This window comes from Mustela erminea, chromosome 17 (assembly GCF_009829155.1).
Source record: "Mustela erminea isolate mMusErm1 chromosome 17, mMusErm1.Pri, whole genome shotgun sequence".
Classification (NCBI taxonomy): Eukaryota; Metazoa; Chordata; class Mammalia; order Carnivora; family Mustelidae; genus Mustela; species Mustela erminea.
Window position 1 is genome coordinate 55137505 of NC_045630.1, and position 19269 is coordinate 55156773.

Here is a 19269-nt window from a genome sequence, read left to right on the forward strand (position 1 = left end):
GACTGAGCCAGCCGGGTACCCCTTTGTGTTAAGATTTTAAAAATGTACGTATATTTAAAAAATATACGTTTTGGGCTTCCAATATGTATACTAGTTAAAGCAAACCCTTTTTTAAAAGTGTGCATTTGGGTGTGACTTGCCCTAGTCCAGAAACACACTGCCCTGCTGCCTAAGGGTTGTTTGTTGGGTGTTTTTTATGTTTCCTTCCCTGCTCAACAAAACAAAAAACAGAACTGCTCGGGGGACCAGCTGGCGACCGAGGAGGGGAATACAGGAACGCGCTCGCTGCGGGGAACGCCGGCAACAAGTTGTAACATCCCCAGATTCTCGCAGCGCGGACACCTTCGACGTCAGGCATCAACCACGGGCCGTCGGGAAACTTCCTTCACCTCCCAAATCCGTGCGGAGAAAGGAGACGATACATAAAGTTGCTTAAGAGCAGGCTGCCCGGACTTGCCCCCCAAACCGGGAAATCCGACTCCCGGTGTCAGAAAACCCTACAAGTCACAGGGCACAGGCCGGGCGCGCGCGCGGAGGAGGAGAGACTCGGGATCCCGCCCGAGCGGGCGGCGGGCCAGGAGCGCATTCCCTCGCCTCCCCTCGCGCCGGCCCCGCGGGGCTGGGAAGCTCCTCCCCGGCCCTTCCTTCCTCCTCCTCCACCTCCTTCGCGGCCGCGGCGGGCGAAGGGGCGAGCGCTGCGGTATTTTGTCCCCAGCGGCGACCCCTTCTGCCCGGCGGGCTGCGGCGGCCGCCGTGGCGGTGGCGGCGGCGGCTGAGCGCTAGGAGAGGTCCGGGCCGGCCCTGCGGCCTGGAGGCCGCGAGGGGCGGAGGCCGGGCCGCCCTCCCGCGCTGCGGGAGCGGAGGGGCAGAAGCGGCGGCGAGGGAGCTCGGGCCGGCCGCGGGGAAGGTGGGGGAGGCTCCGCGCACCTCCCGCCCTCCGGCCGCCCCGCTGGCCCAGCCACAGCCTCCGCCGCCGCCGCCGCCGCCGCCTCCGCCGCCTCCGCCGCCGCCGCCTCGGGCTCCCGCCGCGGGCTCGACGGCCCCGGGCGGGGAGGGCGGGCGGCGTGCGCGCCCGGAGCCGCCGGAGATGGCGGGAGGGCACTGCGGCGGCTTCGCCGCGGCGGCGGCCGGCAGCGGCGAGATCGTGCAGCTGAACGTGGGGGGGACCAGGTGAGTCGGCGGAGAAGGGGCTCCGGGCCGGGGATGCGGCGGGCGGCCCGCCGGGGGGCGACGGGGGCCGGGTGTCGAGGGGACCGGGGCGAAGGTGGGAGCCGCGCCAGGCGGGGCACGCGGGGGGCCCTCCGGGCGGGAGGACTGTCGGCGGGGCTCGGGCTCCAGTCTGGGCTCCGGGCGGAGCGGCCGCAGGGCCTCTGGGACGAGCGCGAGCCGGGCCCATGTGCCCGAGCCCGCCTTCCTAGAATGCCAGCCTCGTCCCTCCCCCTTTCTGAGCTGCCGGCCTAAGAGGAGCATTAAAAGGCCTTCCTAACCTCACCTTACAGTGTATTTGAGGAATTTATTTTGTAGACGCCTGGCCTCGTGGTTTGGCTGTTGCGGAGGAACCTGCCTTCTCGCCGGGCAACAGGGGGGGTCGGTTGGCTCGGATGAGGAGGCCAGTGCTTTCCCCCTCCTAATTAAGGAGGGTTTGTAATCTCAGGACTTCGGTGGATGGGGTGCAGTAGATTGGCAGTGCGTTGTTGTTTATTTTCAGTTTCTGGGTGCCTGGCTTTGGACGATCTGTTCAACTCGCAGGCCAGTGGGTCCAGCAACTGCAGTTTTACCAGTTCTGGAAAGCCTCGGGTATGGGCACAGTGTGGCACGGAGTAGACAGACTGAAGCCTCTTTATCCTCTCTCTGCTTTCCACTCCGTGTCTGTGCCTTTTATTATGCTTGGGGGGGGGGGGGAGGATCATTTTTGGTGGATTTGCTATGGCTTATGAGTCACTCTTCTCAGGAATGGGACTTTGCCAGCTCTGTTGGAAGGAAGGGGTGGTTGAGTTTAAAGCTTGGTAGATGAGCGTTGAAATGGCTCGAGAATGTGAAAGGGTTTCAACATGTAAAACTTAACTACTATTTCTTACAATGCAAATCAGCAGCAGTGTGGGCCGTAGGAATAAAATGTATCATGTTTTAATCCTAAACATTTAATCATTTTCTAAGTGTGCTACAGAGTTCAGCCCAAGAAACAGTAATTCTTCATTCTTTCCCTGTTCTTTCCCTCACATCCGGAAAAAAACTGTTTAACAGTGTAAGATAAGATACTACATTATTGCATTGTATAGATACCGGTCTTTTGGAGAACATTTATGTCTCCTCATGTAAGAAATGGATTTTTCCCCTAAAATCACATGAAAATTTTGCAGGTTTGGTAACTTCCGGATGCAAAAAATGGACCGACTCTTCCACAAGAGTTGGCCTAGAGTGTATGTTAGCACTAGAGTCATTTAAAATTCCTGCTCTGGTTCCTAATTGCTAGAGATTGTGGACATCTTTTTTCAGGCATTCTAAAGGACATAGGCTAGTATGATAAAAATTAAAGGTGTTGTTATTTACTGTATGTTGAAAGTGGGTGGTCGAAAGAGTGCATTCTTGTTAATGAATGTAGAGTTCAGTTGACGTTTTTAAATCCTAAAAGGCAGCCATCTTGGAGCTGGAACATTTTATTTTGTTTCATTGTGTATAGAACTAGATCATAATAGGATTTAAGGTTTTCTTTCTCTTAGCAAAGAATACAAAATAAGGTAAATGTATTATTAGATTGAACAATTTAGAAAAGATGAAAGTTGTTAGATAGGAATGAAAAATTAAGTAAAAATTCCACGAACTTTAAATTGGCTAACATGACATAGTTTTTGAAATAAATAATGACATGACCTATAGAAAAATAGAACATCAAGCTCCAGGCATTCTGAGAATATTTTCTTGAGTTACTTTGAATCATAGACTCTTGGGAGTGTTTTAGGGCTAGAAGGGATTCAGAAGGCATCTGTATATGTTGTACAGAACATATTAACACAATCACTTAAATCATTATAAAGGAAAAAAAAAAATCCTGATTTCATTGTCATTAAAGTTGAGGAATTGCCACTGGGAGAACCACCTGTGGCATAGAAGGAAAGGCTCTGAGGTGATAGAGTAAAACTCAAAAGGAGAGTGTACTGTGAGCAGAGAAGCATATGTTACAGGTAAGATGTGTGTTGTTGTTATTGTTGTGACTTCTGCCTGCCCGCGCCCCCCACCCCAGGATGTGAAACTGGAAATACTCAACGGAATTACAAAAATGAGCAATGATTTTTATGATTTATTTTACATGTAATGGGTGATTCAGGAAATAGAGAAGATGAGGTTTCATTTAGAATTAACATTATTTACCCAAAAAACCCTAAAGAAGTAAAAGAAACCTAATATGACTCAATTTGTGATTAATTCTATTATGAATGGGTATGATTTGAGGCCTCATGAGAGAAGTGACTTACTTAGCTTAGCATATGATACCCTCTGGTTCCATCTGTGTCGTTGCAAATGGTAAGATTTCATTTTTCTGATGGCTGAGTAATATTCCATTGTGTATGTATACCACATCTTTTATATGGCATCTTCTGGGCACATTGTGGGTATGAGATAATAAAAAAAAATTAGAAAAGGCTTTCAAATACATTGCAGAAAATTATGCTTATCATATGTAATTTTAAATGTCATTTTTATGAAGTCATACTTGGATCTTAGTTTTAAAGGTCTCTGGGGTTTTTTTGTTTTTTGTTTTTTGTTTTGTGTGTGTGTTTTTCCCATTTGTCTTCCTCTTGTTTGAAAAAAGAAAGAAATTGGTGGAGTGAGGATCCAGTCCCTTTGCCCAGAGATTTCGAATTATTAAACCTACCCCAGACTGCTGATTTTAATTGAAATTGCTAATACAACTTTAAGCAGACCTGTGTAATTTTCTAAGTAACACGGAATTTGAGTTATCTGGCAAACAATTTGCTGAATAATTAATTAATGTGAAAGATCATAAATTATAATGACCTTATTTAGAATTAATGTGATACCCCTCAGAATACAGTGATTTATTATTATTATTATTTTTTTAATTTGGGCAGTGGATCCTTGTATCCTTCAGTTTGCCATTTGCTGGACTTGGCTTTTATTTGGCCTAGTCAGTTTCCTTTGACTGTTGTAATCTGTTCCTCAGTTTTTCTTAAGATTCTGCGAAGATACACATTTCTTGAATAAACTGCTTGGATCCTCTCTTAATCTGGTTAATGGGCACAGGGACTGCTTTAAAGCGGTGATAATAGTGTTAGATAATGAATGTGGAGGAACAAAGCTGTCTCTCAGGCTCTCTTCTGTGTGAGGACACGTGAGGGCAACAGGTAGTTGGCTCCAGTAGGCTGGGATAAAGCCCCCCCCCAGAACTGGTCCTACTGAGACAACTTGGACTTGATCAAATAGCACCTCAGAACAGTGAGCTACTTACTGAGCAGTTTTTGAAGGAAGGAATGCAACAAAAGCTCAAAAAGATAATATAGGATAGAATATTTGGAGAAACCTTTAAGGAGAAGGTATCATCTGAGTGATGTCAAGAAAATGGATGGAGGTAAAGATACCGAAATGGTAATAAGAAGCACGAATTGTCCGGGGTATTGAAGTATTGTCTTACAGATGAGAAGACACTCGTGTTGGAAAGATGAAACAGGACCGAAAGATAATTTTAAGTGCCACATTAAGAAGTTCAGATTTGTTGTGATGGACTTACTTTTGATTCTTCAGGAGATGGGCATCTGGAAAATAGGGTTTTAAGAAGCAGTATATGTCAGTGAGCTAATCATTTGATTTTGTTGAGAGCTCTTTGAATAATCTTAACTCTGAATTGAAAGTGGAGAAATTTTAAAATAATGAATGTGTAATATTGATATAGCTATAGCTGTGTAACAACTTGTAAATTATTAGCCGGCATATTAAAGCAGGTTATCGAATATTGAAATTTCAAATCATGTCCTTATTCATAATAACAGATAATTTTTAATTGCAGATTTAGTACCTCAAGACAAACTCTTATGTGGATTCCAGATTCTTTTTTTTCCAGGTATTTCATGTAATTCTTTCATATCATTTTTATAAAACTTGATCATTGAAATAATAACAAACCTCCCTTTCCTGGTTAATGTTTTTATTTCTTGGCTAAAAAAATCTGAACTCTTAAAACAGAATTAAAAATTTTTTATTTTACTTTGGAGATAGGATGATTCATTTGTATTGGTCTTTGATACTTGATAAATAATTAGTACATTTTATGCATAGTCAGATTTTAAGAACTAACTCTGGCTTATTCATGTCTTCTAGTTTGCTGAGTGGAAGAATTTCAACACTTCGAGATGAAACTGGTGCTGTGAGTGTAATATGTTGATACATGTTTCTAAATTGAATCAACTAATGCTTGCAATGCTTGACCCTTATTATGTAGTGACTCTAAGAAAACAGACAGAAAAGCTGATCTTCTAATAACCGCTAAATGAAAGTGACATATATGTACTTAAAAAGTTTAATTTCTTGTTGTATATAGTTTTCCTATAGTTAATAGATGGGCACTCTAAATGGAATAGTGAATATAACAACTTAAGTATTTGTGATTAGAGGGAGGTGAGGATATGAGCTCACATTGTCCGGAGAGGAAGTACTTTTATTTTTTTATTTTATTTTTTTAAAAGATTTCATTTATTTATTTGACACACAGAGAGAGATCACAAGTAGGCAGAGAGGCAGGCAGAGGAGGGAGGAAGCAGGTTCGCACTGAGCAGAGAGCCCGATGTGGGGCTCCATCCCAGGACTCTGAGATCATGACCTGAGCCGAAGGCAGAGGCTTAACCCACTGAGCCAGCCAGGCGCCGTGGAAGTACTTTTAATCAGTAATTAAAACTTTAACAATAAATAGATGAATATAAATACTAAAATATTTTGATACTGAGTTAGAATGCTAGGACTGTTAATTAGTGAAGTCCTGTGATTTCTGTTTGTTGGAGAATAACCTGAAGAACTTGGAGAAATGAGGGAAGGAAAGAACTATTCGGTTTTAGTACAAAAATACTGGTTTATACATTTAAAAAGCAGTTATAATGTGTGCAGCATTGTATATAAAATAAATGGCTAGTACTCATTAAAAAAAAAAAAAAAAAAAACTTTCCGAATGGAGGCAACAAACTGGCCAGAGGTATTTATTTCCTGTGATGGGATTTGCATATGAAATAAGACAGCAAAGGCATGTTGTCCATACGAGATTATAGAAAAGATAACAGTAATAAGATTCTCTGCGATCTGCGGTGTTTCTCCAGCTTCTCATTGGTTCTAATGAAAACAAAAGCAAGAATTTATGAAGTTAGAACAGCCTCATTCATTGTATAAACATAATCATGGTATAAAGAGCTTTACTGTGAGCTACCATTTCCCTGTCTAGCTGACTAACCCAAGCTTTAAGAGGTGTTCAGTTTTATGATCCATACTTTTATAATTAATTTGAAATAGCAGTGGTATACATTCCCATAGAAAGTTATCAAATACATATTTCATATTTTCTAAAGCATTTTATTTTCTTGGTATGTATTCTGTGGTTTTTTTTTTTTTAAGATTTTATTTATTTGATAAAGAGATCACAAGTAGGCAGAGAGGCAGGCAGATAGAGGTGGGGGGGAGGCAGGCTCCCTGCTGAGCAGAGAGCCCGATGTGGGGCTCGATCCCAGGACCCTGAGATCATGACCTGAGCCAGAGCAGAGGCTTTAACCCACTGGGCCACCCAGGTGCCCTGTATTCTGTGGTTTTAAGAAATGTTTTTTGTTGTCATCCCCCATCCCTAGCTTTTGAGCAAATTGGGATAATAGGATGTAAAGGTGTTAGAAGAATAGTATTCTTTTCCCAGTTTTTCTTTTTTTTAATTTTATTTGAGAGAGAGAAAGAAGAGAGTGCACTGGAGCAGGCGTGAGAGTGGGGCAGGGAGAGCGGGAGAAGCAGACTCCCACTGAGCAGGGAGGCGCACACTGGGCTCAGTCCCGGAACCCTGACATGATGACTTGAGCCAAAGGCAGATGAGTAACTGACTGAGCCACCCAGGTGCCCCTCTTTTCTAGTTTTGGCAGCACTGTGCAGTATTTACTTGCCTTGATTATCTTATAAAAGTACATTGTTGTTCGAGTGATTCACATATGAATCACAAATTATGTCACTGTCACCAATAATTAATATAAGAAGGTATGGTATTACTTGTGTGTAATATTCTTGAAATATTTACTGAATTCTAGTAAATTTCAGATAAAAATTCTCCCTTGGGTGTCACTTTTACCAAAGATACCAATAAACACATGCCATTTTTCTTACAAATTAAAATATTATCAATATAATCGTAGGTTTTTGGGGTGGGGAGACAGTACTACATTACATGCACAGAATTAAAATTGCATTCCAACTTTAGAAATACTCAAATTTAAGAGTGGAATCAAGTAAATACAGTATTTAAATAATTTAGTGTTCGTTCCCTAAGTTTGTATTACACATATTTATGTTAGTTTATTTTTAATTTGAAAATAAGACAGTTCTAAAAAATAATTCTTCCTTTGTAGATATTTATTGATCGAGATCCAGCGGCATTTGCACCCATTTTAAACTTTCTTCGGACAAAAGAACTAGACTTACGGTAAGAAATGAATCCTTTTAAAGTAAATTCTTACTAATAGGTATGTACTTCTGGTATATTTTGTGGAGAGGAAGGTCCCCACCCCCCGAATTATTTTTGCTTAAAAGTTTTCTCCAAATTAAACTCAACAGAGACCATCCTATCCATATTCTTCCTCTAAACTGTTCCCAGCAGCTTCCTAACCAGTTCCTGCCTTCAGTCTTCAATTGCTTTGATTGGTTTTCCACACTGTAGCTAACATTAGCTTCTACAAATACAGATCTCATCTGGTTGCTACCTGCTTAAAACTCTCATTTAAGGGGTGCCTGGGTCGCTCAGTCATTAAGTGTCTGCCTTCGGCTCAGGTCATGATCCCAGGGTCCTGGGATCGACCCCCCTGCTCAGGGCAGCCTGCTTCTCCCTCTCCCACTCCCCCTGCTTATGCTCCCTCTCTCACTCTGTCTCTCTCTGTGAAATAAATGAAGAATCTTAAAACAAAAACAAAAAACAAAAAGCCTCTCATTTAATATGTTCTTAGATTAATGGCTAGGGACTTTGGACTTTATTGTTTCTTAAGGCTCTCTCTGCTCTTGCCTCTGCTGAATTTCTCTTGCTTTGATAGTTTCACCCCTTTCTGGTCTTGGCTTAATCCAGACCTCTTCAGTGGTCTGTGCTGTGTCCTCCTAATACAGGTCTTCCTGGTGTCCTGTCCAGCTGCCACCGCAGCATTCCTTACACGTATTCCTTTTTCAGTAGTCTCTCTTCTGTTCCACTTTAAATTCCAGCAGGGCAAGCATTATCCTGTATATTCCCAGGATCTAACATGGATTTTTGTAGATAAACGAATGATCACTTAAACTATTTCTTTAACTTTGTAACTTTGCCATAGTCTGGATTCCTACCAAGAATTTACAATCTAATTTGGATCTTATTATTCTTTTATTCTGTATATTCCCAGTGAGCTTTCACTGAGCATCTCTTTATACTTTTTTTAGATACAGTTTTTAAAATTCTAATTGTTTAAGGGTAACTGGCTGGCTCAGTTGGTAGAGCTTGTGACTCTTGGTCTCAGGGTTGTGAGTTTGAGCCCCAAACTGGGTGTAGAGATGACTTAAAATCTTTTAAAGAAATTAAAAAAAAAATTCTGGTGGTTTATTTTACCTACTTCTTTATAATACTGTATGATTTTTGACTTATATTCACTGGCATATGGGCTCCTTAAAGGTGAACAATTTTTTGGTCTAGTTTGTTTCCTGGGATTTTTCCAGTGTTAAAATAGTGCATATAGTAGCTTTTCAACAGATAATGAATGAATAAAAAAGTTCATTGGAGCTTTTTGTTTGTTTTCTTGGTCTAGATAGAAGTGACATATAAATTACTAACTGTTTACTTCTTGAGTAAAATTATTTTGACCCCTAGCATTTGATTAAAGAAGTTTAAATTTACTTCTAGTCAGTGTCCTTATTGATTAATCCACCATTAGATAACTCAGGAAAGGCAGAACTAGGTAGATTTTAATATCTGCATTTACTGAGTGTTCTACTTGTAAATTGCTGCCCTATTTCACTTAAAGAGGCCTAGCAAATTAAAATTTTCTGAGTGTTGTTACCTTTTGAAAGAAGATAGGAAGGAATTTTAAAAATACTGTGTTCTAATTCTCTACCCTCCATAAAATTGTTGTGATGCCCTTATCATACTACAATTACATGTTTGTTTCTTTGTCCTCCTCAGGAGACTGGAGTTCTCAGGAACTGCTGTGTCCTGAGCCACCTTGTAATTAGCCAGTCTACTCTACTGTTAATACAGAGGGTATTGAACTAGAGTAAGAAAGGTTTAACTGTTTTCTGTGTTAAACCAGTCACAACCAGTGACCAATAAAAGCAATTTAACACTGCAGTTGCATATGTTTATTAAACACAGGGATTTTTTTTTTTCTTGTAAGACTTTTTCAGAGCAGTTTCAGGTTTACAACAAAATTGAGAGTAAGAAAAGAGATCTCCCACGTATTTCCTGCTCTAGTCCCACACATACGTAGTCTCTCTCACTATCAACACCATAACCACAGAAAACTCGTAGTTTATGTTATAGTTAACTTGGGGTGTTGTGCATCCTGTGGGTTTAGACAAGTGTATAATGACCCATGTCCATCATTTTAATATGCAAAGTGTTTTCACTACCCTAAAAATCTTTTGTGCTCTGCCTGTTGATCCCCACTCTGTGCAGTCATTGATCTTTTTATTAGCTCCTTTTCTAGAAAGTAATATATTGGGAAAAATACAGTATGTTGACTTTTCAGATTACCTTTTCTTTCACCAGTACCACACTACTTTGATTACTATTAGCTTTACGGTAAATCTTGAGTTGGGTACTGGCAGTCCTCCAGTTTTATTCTCCTATTAGGGGGACTTGACTCTTCATATAAACTTTAGAATCAATTTGTCATTATCCATAAAATAACTTGATAGAATTTTGATTAGGATTTAATTGAATTTTAGATGAAGTTCAGAGGAACTGACATCTTCAAAATACTGAATCTTCAATTCATGAACATGGAATACCTTTCCATTTGTTTAGTTCTTTGATTTTGTTCTCTAGAGTTTTGTAGTTTGCTTCATATAGATCTTACATAGTTTTTGTTAGATTTATAACTAAGTATTTATTTATTTATTTATTTATTTATTTATTTATTTATTTTTTGCTGCCAGCATAAGTAGTCTTATATTCTTAGTTTTAAATTCCATTGTTCATTATTGGTACATAGCAATTGACTTCTTTATACTAACCTTGTATTCTGCAACCTTACTATAATCATTTATTAGTTCCAGGAGATTTTTATCTACGTTTTTGGATTTTTCTACACAGATAATCATGCCATCTGTGAATAACCATTGTATGTCTTCTTTTCCACTCTGTGTGCCTTTATTCCACTTTCTTGCCATATGGCATTGTTGAGAATTTTTACATCAGTGTTCATGAGAGATACTAGTCTGTAGTTTTCTTATAACGTCTTTGGCTTTGGTATTAGCGCAATGCTGGCCTCATAAAATGAGTTAAGAAGTATTCCCTTGTTTCTTTCCTCTGAAGGAGATTTTCGAGAATTGGTATGATTCCTTCCTTAAATGTTTGGTAAAATTCACAAGTGAGTCCTTCTGGGTATGTTACTTTTTGTTTTGGAAGATGATTATTATTATTGATTCAGTTCTTTTAGTAGATACAGATCTACTCAAATTGTCTCTTTCTTCTTGGGTGAGTTTTGGCAAATTGTGTCTTTAAAGGAATTGGTCCAGGTCCATTTCATCTTTATCAGCTTGTGGGAATAGAATTGTTCATGGTATTCTTTTATTGTCCTTTTAATTTCCATGGAGTCTGTAGTGATGCTGACTCATTTCTCTCCAGTTAATATTTTTTAAGTAAGGACAAATTATAACTGAAACCTAAAATGAATCATTAGTATTGTAAACTCTTTTTTTTTTTTTTAAGTATCGTAAACTCTTAATCTTCTGTTGTTTTTACTCTTTGTTTTCATATTATTTGACTGTACTATAACATCTTCTGGTTAGCCTAACTCTTTCTAAGGCTAGTCTTTTTTACCCCCTCCTCTTACTTTATAGTTTGCTTTTATTTTTGTTCTAATGAGAGGAGAACCACTTATCTGAAGTTCTTTGTTCAATAAATATTTATTACATTTATTATATATAAGCACTATGTGAGGTATACAAAAATGCAAGGAGGTCATGCTTGTAGGGAGCTTTGCAGTATAATTGGGGCACTTAAAATATGTGTAGAAATAATTACTATGAAAATAGAAAAGCGATTAATGCCATACAAGAATGATTTCTACTCGTTTGCCTTATTAGGTACTTACTGATAATTAACTTACACTAGACCTCAAGCCCTAATCTCTAAGTCACCCAATTCATCTGCATAGGAATGGTTTTTATGTAAGGAAATGTTTTTCTTGGCATGCAGTTTTTTATTTAGACATTTTAAAATGACTGAAGATACTAGGAATAAAGTAAGTTTTAAAGCCTTATACTTTTTTCACATTAAGAACCTAGTACTTCTTCTTCTGCTTCAGATGATAATCCAAGTTGCTGCTACTGGGGGATATATATCATTTATCTGGTTTTTCTTTGTAGGGGAGTGAGTATTAATGTTCTCAGGCATGAAGCAGAATTTTATGGAATCACTCCATTAGGTATGTGTTGTCCTGATATTTTATATTTATGATTTGACCTTTCATGTAGCAAACTTGCCTAATGAAATATATTTTATACTAGGTCCTGTTTTTTGATGGACTAGTTCAGTGTGCTTACTTTTTGTGGTTTTCCATAGTAAATAGATGTCAGTTGATTTAACTTAAACATTTCCCTTTTCTTTCCTTATCCTTTTGAACTAGAGAAGATAAAAATGGAGTGCTGTTTTTCTGTTTGCATGTACTCTTGACAAGTTTGCTTTGAAATGTTTTCAGTAAGAAGGCTTCTCTTATGTGAGGAGTTGGAGCGCTCGTCTTGTGGCAGTGTCCTTTTCCACGGTTACTTGCCTCCGCCAGGTACTTCTCATTGATTTAGTCTTTTAAAAAATGGTTTTTATCTGTAAGCAAGTACAAACATGTATATTAGAAAATCTCTGTTTTGATTATTGAGTTTCTCACGTAAAAATATACTGGAAATGTTGCGAGCTTCAAATTTAACAGACGTCATACTATATGTTAGAATGGGGATGTGCCAGACTTTTTCTTTTCTGTAAAAAGCCAGACAGGCTTGTGAACTACAAGCTCAGTTCTGCCATACACTCTATGGAAATAAATGGCTGCGACCAGTACAGCTTTATTGACGTAAACAGCTGTGGCCCATTGTTTGCCAACCCCGATATCAGAGCACTGGTTGTCAGTCTGTTGTCCTTTGGTAGAACCCCAGGAGCTCTGCAGAAATACGTCAGTGTATGGGAGAGGCAGTGAATCTTGTGTTATCCCCGCCCCAACCTTGGTCAGTTAATAGAGTCTGCCTTTACCTGTGTTAAGGTGGGTTTCCGAGCAAGATTTCCTTCCAAAAAAGATTGCCCTGGCAAATAAAAGACATTTGACTATAAGCTGTAAAGAAGTTGCCGTGATTAAGTTGTACCTCACACAAAGCTGCCAGACGGTAAATGCAAACACTGGTGATAGACTGAATGAATTAATGATTGAGTTCGGTAACGTAGAGCTAGGTAGTAGAAATGAAATGCAATATGATAAATCTTCATTTTATTTATCACATGTGACATCAAATATCAGAAAATCTGTTGAAAGAACTTAATTCATTTTCATTTTGTTGTTTTTAATGGTAATTATTTGCAATAAATTGCTATAATGGAAGATACGTTTTGGCTACGATGAAATTCATGTTTGTATATTTCTTTGTTACCGTATAAAATTTTAAATTTTTAGTAGGTGGAACTTAGAAATAAATTTATCTTACTGTGTCTTTTTATAGGTATCCCCAGTCGTAAAATAAACAACACAACGAGGTCCTCTGCTGGTTCTAGGAATGGCCTGAATTCCACGGAAGGTGAAGCTCGGGGGAACGGCGCCCAGCCTGCTCTCTCTGGAACAGGAGAAGAGACTGTGCGGCTAGGTAAGCAAAGGCCGCAGAAATAGACAAAAATGCATATGTTTTTTGTTCTCAGTGACATTGAGTAATTATTTTTTAAAAATGTAATTTTTGCCTCATCTTTCTTTTTAACATTCATATCTTGAAAAGTCTTGTAGAACATAATTTTTATTTCAGAAGTGTGTGGTGATCTGTTTGCTCTCAACCTCTAGGGATTGGCAAACTTTTTATGTAAAGAAACAGACTGTAAACATTTCGGCTCTGTCCGAACTGTTCAACTCGGCCATTGCAGCATGGAAACAGCCAGGGACAACAACAAATGTGCATGTCTCTTTCAGCAAAACTTTATCCAAACAGGCAGAAGCCTAGAATCAGCCCATGGGCCATAGTTTAGCATCCCCTGCTTGAGAACATAAAGTATTTCTTTTTCGAAAACCAACAGGATTTCCTGTGGATCCACGAAAGGTGCTGATAGTTGCTGGCCATCACAACTGGATCGTAGCTGCATATGCCCATTTTGCTGTATGTTACAGGTACTGTATAATTAGTAATTGTTTGCTTGTGGAGAGAGGGTGGTTTTAATAACTGTGATTTTATAGTTACAGACTTAAGAGTTGCTTGTCATTTTTTTTTCCTGCATATCTTGCCTACTTCTGTATCTCTTAATTTTTATAGCTAATGGTAAGATTTACAGAGAGCCTTTGTCTGTTTCCCACTGGCTATCATCCGATACAACTAAGCTATCTTGAATTTCCTTTTTTTTTTTTTAAGATTTTATTTATTTATTTGACAGAGATCCCAAGTGGGCAGAGAGTTAGGAAGAGAGGGGGAAGCAGGCTCGCTGCTGAGCAGAGAGCCCGATGCGGGGCTCGATCCTAGGATATCATGACCTGAGCCAAAGGCAGAGGCTTTAGCCCACTGAACCACCCAGGCACACCAGAAGTTACTTTTTTTTGCTTATTATATACAACCTCTGAATCACATAACTGTTGTACTAAATGACGAGGCAGAATTATTAATGTGAGCCCTGTGATTTTCTGTGAATAATGATTTCAGTCTTTTGTACTCTATACTTGGGGGTAGTGAGACTCTGCAGTGGTCATGACTACCAAATAGTTGGGAATGAGGTAGTGAAGCAAGACAGTTGTGGGGATAAGTGATACAGTTTAATATCTATAATGTTAAAATATATATCTATATCTGTAATATATATCTATATCTATAAAGGCTCACATAGACACAGTTGGGTTTTATTAATTCTTGCATTCTCAGAAACTAAAAGAGAATGAGGAAGAGTATAGACCAGTGATTTTTGTTTTTAAATTGGGGAAGGGGTAGGATTCTTAGTTCAGAATCACTGCAGACAATGTTATGATGACAGAATGGTGTAGAAGCACATAAATGGTTGTGATATTCTAGCTTAGACTATGATCCCACTTAAGTGCTGAAAAATAAAATAATATATAAACATTTTGTCACTGTTGAGTTTAGATAAGAAAAAAGAGCCATAATAGGGTAAAAATATTTAATAGGTCTTCTCAAGTTTATAGATGCATTTTAAGAATCCAGATTTAGGGGCCTCTGGGGTGGCTCAGTGGGTTGAAGCCTCTGCCTTCGGCTCAGGTCATGATCCCAGGGTCCTGGGATCGAGCCCCACATCGGGCTCCCTGCTCAGCGTGGGGCCTGCTTTCCCCTCTCTCTCTGCCTGCCTTTCTGCCTAATTGTAATCTTTGTCTGTCAAATAAATACGTAAATAAAATCTTAAAAAAGAAAAAACAGAATCCAGATTTATTTTTTTAATCTAAATTTATGGTAGGTTTGCCTTGTGTGTAAAAAAAGCCTTTTGTTATGGTAATCTCTGCTTTATGTTTTCATTGCAGTAGGGATTCAGTGCCAACTTTTCGTTTTGAGAGCATTCTGTGTTTTTATTCCAGTTAACAAATCCTATGGAAATAACTTAGGGTCTTTGGGGGGATGACTTTCATATGAAGCAAGACTGATGTGAAAGAAGGATTTTTTTCCTTAGGAAGTGTTTTGAACTTAACTTATGGATCTAAATTGAGAAAACTGTTTTAGACTTTACTTTTTAACTTGCTCAAATACTATATACATATTTTTGCTGATGAGGAGTTCCAGAGGAATTATGAAACAGTTATAATGAATCCAGGTGTAACTTTTGTTACTGCTCAGCAGTGCTAAAGATTGCTACTTGCCAGACAGAGGCACAGAGGCATGCAGTTAAATTACATGAAGTTTTACTCACTGAATGACAAATACAAAAAGAGGGATGTTGTTACATCTTCCATTCTTTGCGTTTGCTTTTGACCATGACCTACCTTTGCTTTCACTGGATGTCACTGATGACAGACTAATATGCATAGTGACAAAGGAAAACAATTGAGGATATATTACATTTCCTCATGTACAGTTAAATCATTTAACACAGTGGCAATAAAAAGATTTCAAAAGAAATACTCCAGTTCTTTAAATAGCATAATCTTTTCCACAGTTGTTTTTCCGCAGCTTTTTGTATTAATAAATTTAAAACCCTAAAAAATGAAACAGTACATGGAACCCCAGTATGTTCTCACCTAGATTCACTAATTTTCTACATCCTCAGGCTTTATTTTTATATATATTTATTAATGAAGAGTTGTTTCCTTTTTTCCCCCAAAGATTTATTTGAGAGAAAGAGAGATCACGAGAGGGAGGAGATTCCATGCTGAGCCCAGAGCCCGACCAGACCAGAGCAGACATGGGGCTCCACATGGGCCGTGACCTCAGGACCCTGAGATCATGACCTGAGCCAAAACCAAGAGTTGGTCACTTGCCTAACTGTGTCCCAGGCGCCCCAGAGAGGAGTTATAAATTGCTGCCCTCCTGGAGCTTGCATTTCTTTTTAGACGTTTAATCCATGTAGAGTTTACTTTTGGTTTATGGTGTGAGATTTAGGAATCTCATTTCTTTTCCTCCAAGTGGGTAGTAACTAATTATGTTCTGGTTATTTATCACATAAATTACCTTATATATTGAATTTGAACGCCCTTCTTTATTTTACTTTATATTTATATGTATATTTGGGTCTAATTTTAGATTGTCTTCTGTTTTTCTGATATATTTTATCTATTCCCATACAATTTGGTGTACACTATGTTTGCATTAAGTTTCAGAACGTTGTTGGGCATGACTCCTCCACTGTATTTCTTTAAGATGATGATGTGGAAGGTGCATAGCCGTCCTGATTTCATAGTGTTGGTTCAGTGGGCGGGAGTGAGGAAAAGAGATGGAGTGCTGTTCAGAGCTCATTCTGTCTTGTTTTATGTATTTTCAGTTTTGTATAATTTGTATGGAAAATCATAAAGCATACTTTTTTTAATCTTGGTATTTAATTTTAACTTAAAAACAAAGGTATCATATCAATAGAGATAGATTTTCTAATTGTTATAATCACTTTCAAATATGTTGTCCTGATACCTTTTATTCTTTTTGGCATCTCTTTATTTTATAATATCTTAATTTCTGAAAAGATAACTTTGAAGTAGAATCTCTGCGAAAGATTAGATCACATACAGTTTTGTTATATTTCTGAATTAATGATCACAAAACCACATCATTCACCTCATTAAATCAATGCAGCATCTCTTTATTGGACACTGTTGAGAGCCTGGTATGTGCTCGCATCCACGTACAGCGTATTGTCATTATTCTTCAAGTGCTGGCAGTCCCTGCTTCGTGCCCAGTTTGGGAGTTCCTAAGAGCGCCTATGTTTCATACCTCAGTGCTTGTAAATGTTTAGCTTATTTTAAATGATTATTTCCATTCGGTGGTCATAACACATCCCATCTGGTGGCCAAAGTGGGTAATTGCAGATCATACAATGCTTAGGAAAAATTGTACGCTTTCTTTTTTTTATTTTTTTTAATTTTTTTTTATTTTTATTTTTTTTTTAAAGATTTTATTTATTTATTTGACAGAGAGAGATCACAAGTAGGCAGAGAGGCAGTCAGAGAGAGAGAGAGGAGGAAGCAGGCTCCCTGCTGAGCAGAGAGCCCAATGTAGGACTCGATCCCAGGACCCTGAGATCATGACCTGAGCCGAAGGCAGCGGCTTAACCCTCTGAGCCACCCAGGCGTCCAATTGTACACTTTCTTAAAAAAAATTACACAGTTTCTGTGTGTTCCTTTGAAGTTAAGGAAATCATTAGTTACTGAAATTAATAAGGCCAAATTGCATTTTTTTGTGAATTGTGGTTGTATTACTTTAGCATACATTTTTACACAAAAATGAAGCTGAAGTGATTCCATTTAGGTCTTTAGGTAGCCATCCTTTATGAATACTGAAGTTTGTTTTTTGTGATGAATATGTCAGGTAATATATAAATGAGTATTTATTCTCCTCACGGGTGTTTATTCTCTTTAGGTAAGGCAAATAAAAGCTTTACAGTTTTGTTTGCATATTTGTTCGGTAACTAAAAATAGATACTCCATTGTTAAAGTTTACATCATCCATTGTTGTGATTGCATAACTCTTAAGTTCTGAATGTGTGAGGGTTGGCTGTGTAATCATGCAGAATATGTGCCTGAAAGACTTAAATTCAGATAAGGCAGAAAAAATTATTAAAAATTTATCAGTATGTTTTTCAGAAATTAAATATTAAAAAGTATTTATATTCACTGAACTGCAAATCTGAACATTGGTAGGCCTTTATTTATGGGGAATCAATAGGCTCATGAAATTTTTTCATTTAGGAAGAAACCTTTAAAATCTAAGGGTTTCCAAAGCCCTACATTTTCCATTTATCCTGGTTGCCCAGGATATTGGAATGTGTAGTGGTATACCAGATTACTCCTTTATCTTGATTTGCCTGGAGAGACTGTTACCCTATTATCTGAAGTACCAAAAAAATAATAGGTTGATTGCAGGTAGTTTCGGTTAATGACTGAATAACTGATTAATTAACTGAAAGGAATAATAATTATCCTAAAATTCTGATTTTTATTGACCGTTTCTATCCATAGATGATGATGGTAGCACTTTTCTGTGTAGTAAAGTAAAAGCTATTTTTTACTTTATTTTATTTTAGCTCTTAAAACTCTGAACTTTTCTTTGGAGAAATAAAGAACTCTAGTTTCTTTTTAAGTGCTTTATATGTACTGTGTGGATAAATACAAGGTAGCTTAGGAGTAACGGTCTGGCTTTGTAGAGGAAATACATTGGCAAAATTTTATATTTAATAAATATAGCTGTGATTGAATTTTTTGGTACATTTCTTTGTATTTGCTTAATTGCTGCTGAGTCTAACTTACGTTTCCATTCTTGCTCAACAGAATCAAAGAATCTTCAGGATGGCAACAAGTGTTTACGAGTCCATATTTGGACTGGACTATTGAGCGAGTAGCTTTAAATGCAAAAGTGGTTGGAGGTCCACATGGAGACAAAGACAAAATGGTTGCTGTTGCTTCAGAGAGTAGCATCATCTTATGGAGTGTCCAGGATGGAGGGAGCGGAAGTGAAATTGGTAAGGAAAACCTTGCTTATGCTACATTTTGCTGGTACATACACTATTCTGAAGTTTAAGAAGGATTGCCCATCTTACAAGAACTAACCTGGACTGTTACTTAGAGCTGCCACATCATCTTGCCAGGGTTCAGTGGGAATAGGACCACCCCATAGGAGAGGAAAATTCTGGAAGAGGGGAAAAAAGTTAGTGTTTCAGGAGCGAGGGTAGAATCTTTTTACCAATATGCTCTAGCTGAAACCTGGCTATTTCATGAGAATGTGCTTTTCCTGGATCCCGGTTAGTGATGACTGCTTTCTCTCTAGTTCCTCACACTTTAGGGCCTGAAGATGGGTAAATAACTTTCTTGCTTTTCCTCCTTTGTTGCTTTGCGACCAGATGTGCCCAAACCTTTTAATCTCAGAACTACTTTGTACTCTTAAAATGTCATTCAGGACCAATAAGAGTTTGCTTGTGTAGATTATATCTACTGTTACTTAGCATAATGGAAATTAAGACTGAAATTTTTA

At 38.6% G+C, this 19269-nt stretch overlaps 1 protein-coding gene across 3 annotated transcripts in view; it reads left to right on the forward strand.

Annotated features, from left to right (window-relative positions):
- The first annotated feature begins 586 nt into the window (after nucleotides 1-586).
- Nucleotides 587-19269, forward strand: part of KCTD3 (potassium channel tetramerization domain containing 3) — a 50276-nt gene continuing 31593 nt past the window's right edge. The window contains exons 1-9 of one of the 3 annotated variants that reach the window (XM_032317895.1): nucleotides 587-1170; nucleotides 5024-5077; nucleotides 5335-5380; nucleotides 7599-7672; nucleotides 11791-11849; nucleotides 12123-12203; nucleotides 13126-13266; nucleotides 13685-13775; nucleotides 18570-18760. In XM_032317895.1, the coding sequence (XP_032173786.1) occupies nucleotides 1088-1170; nucleotides 5024-5077; nucleotides 5335-5380; nucleotides 7599-7672; nucleotides 11791-11849; nucleotides 12123-12203; nucleotides 13126-13266; nucleotides 13685-13775; nucleotides 18570-18760 (820 nt within the window). In that variant the 5' untranslated portion in view covers nucleotides 587-1087. The remainder of the gene's footprint in view (nucleotides 1171-5023; nucleotides 5078-5334; nucleotides 5381-7598; nucleotides 7673-11790; nucleotides 11850-12122; nucleotides 12204-13125; nucleotides 13267-13684; nucleotides 13776-18569; nucleotides 18761-19269) is intronic. The other 2 variants (XM_032317894.1, XM_032317892.1) reach the window with 2 other exon arrangements.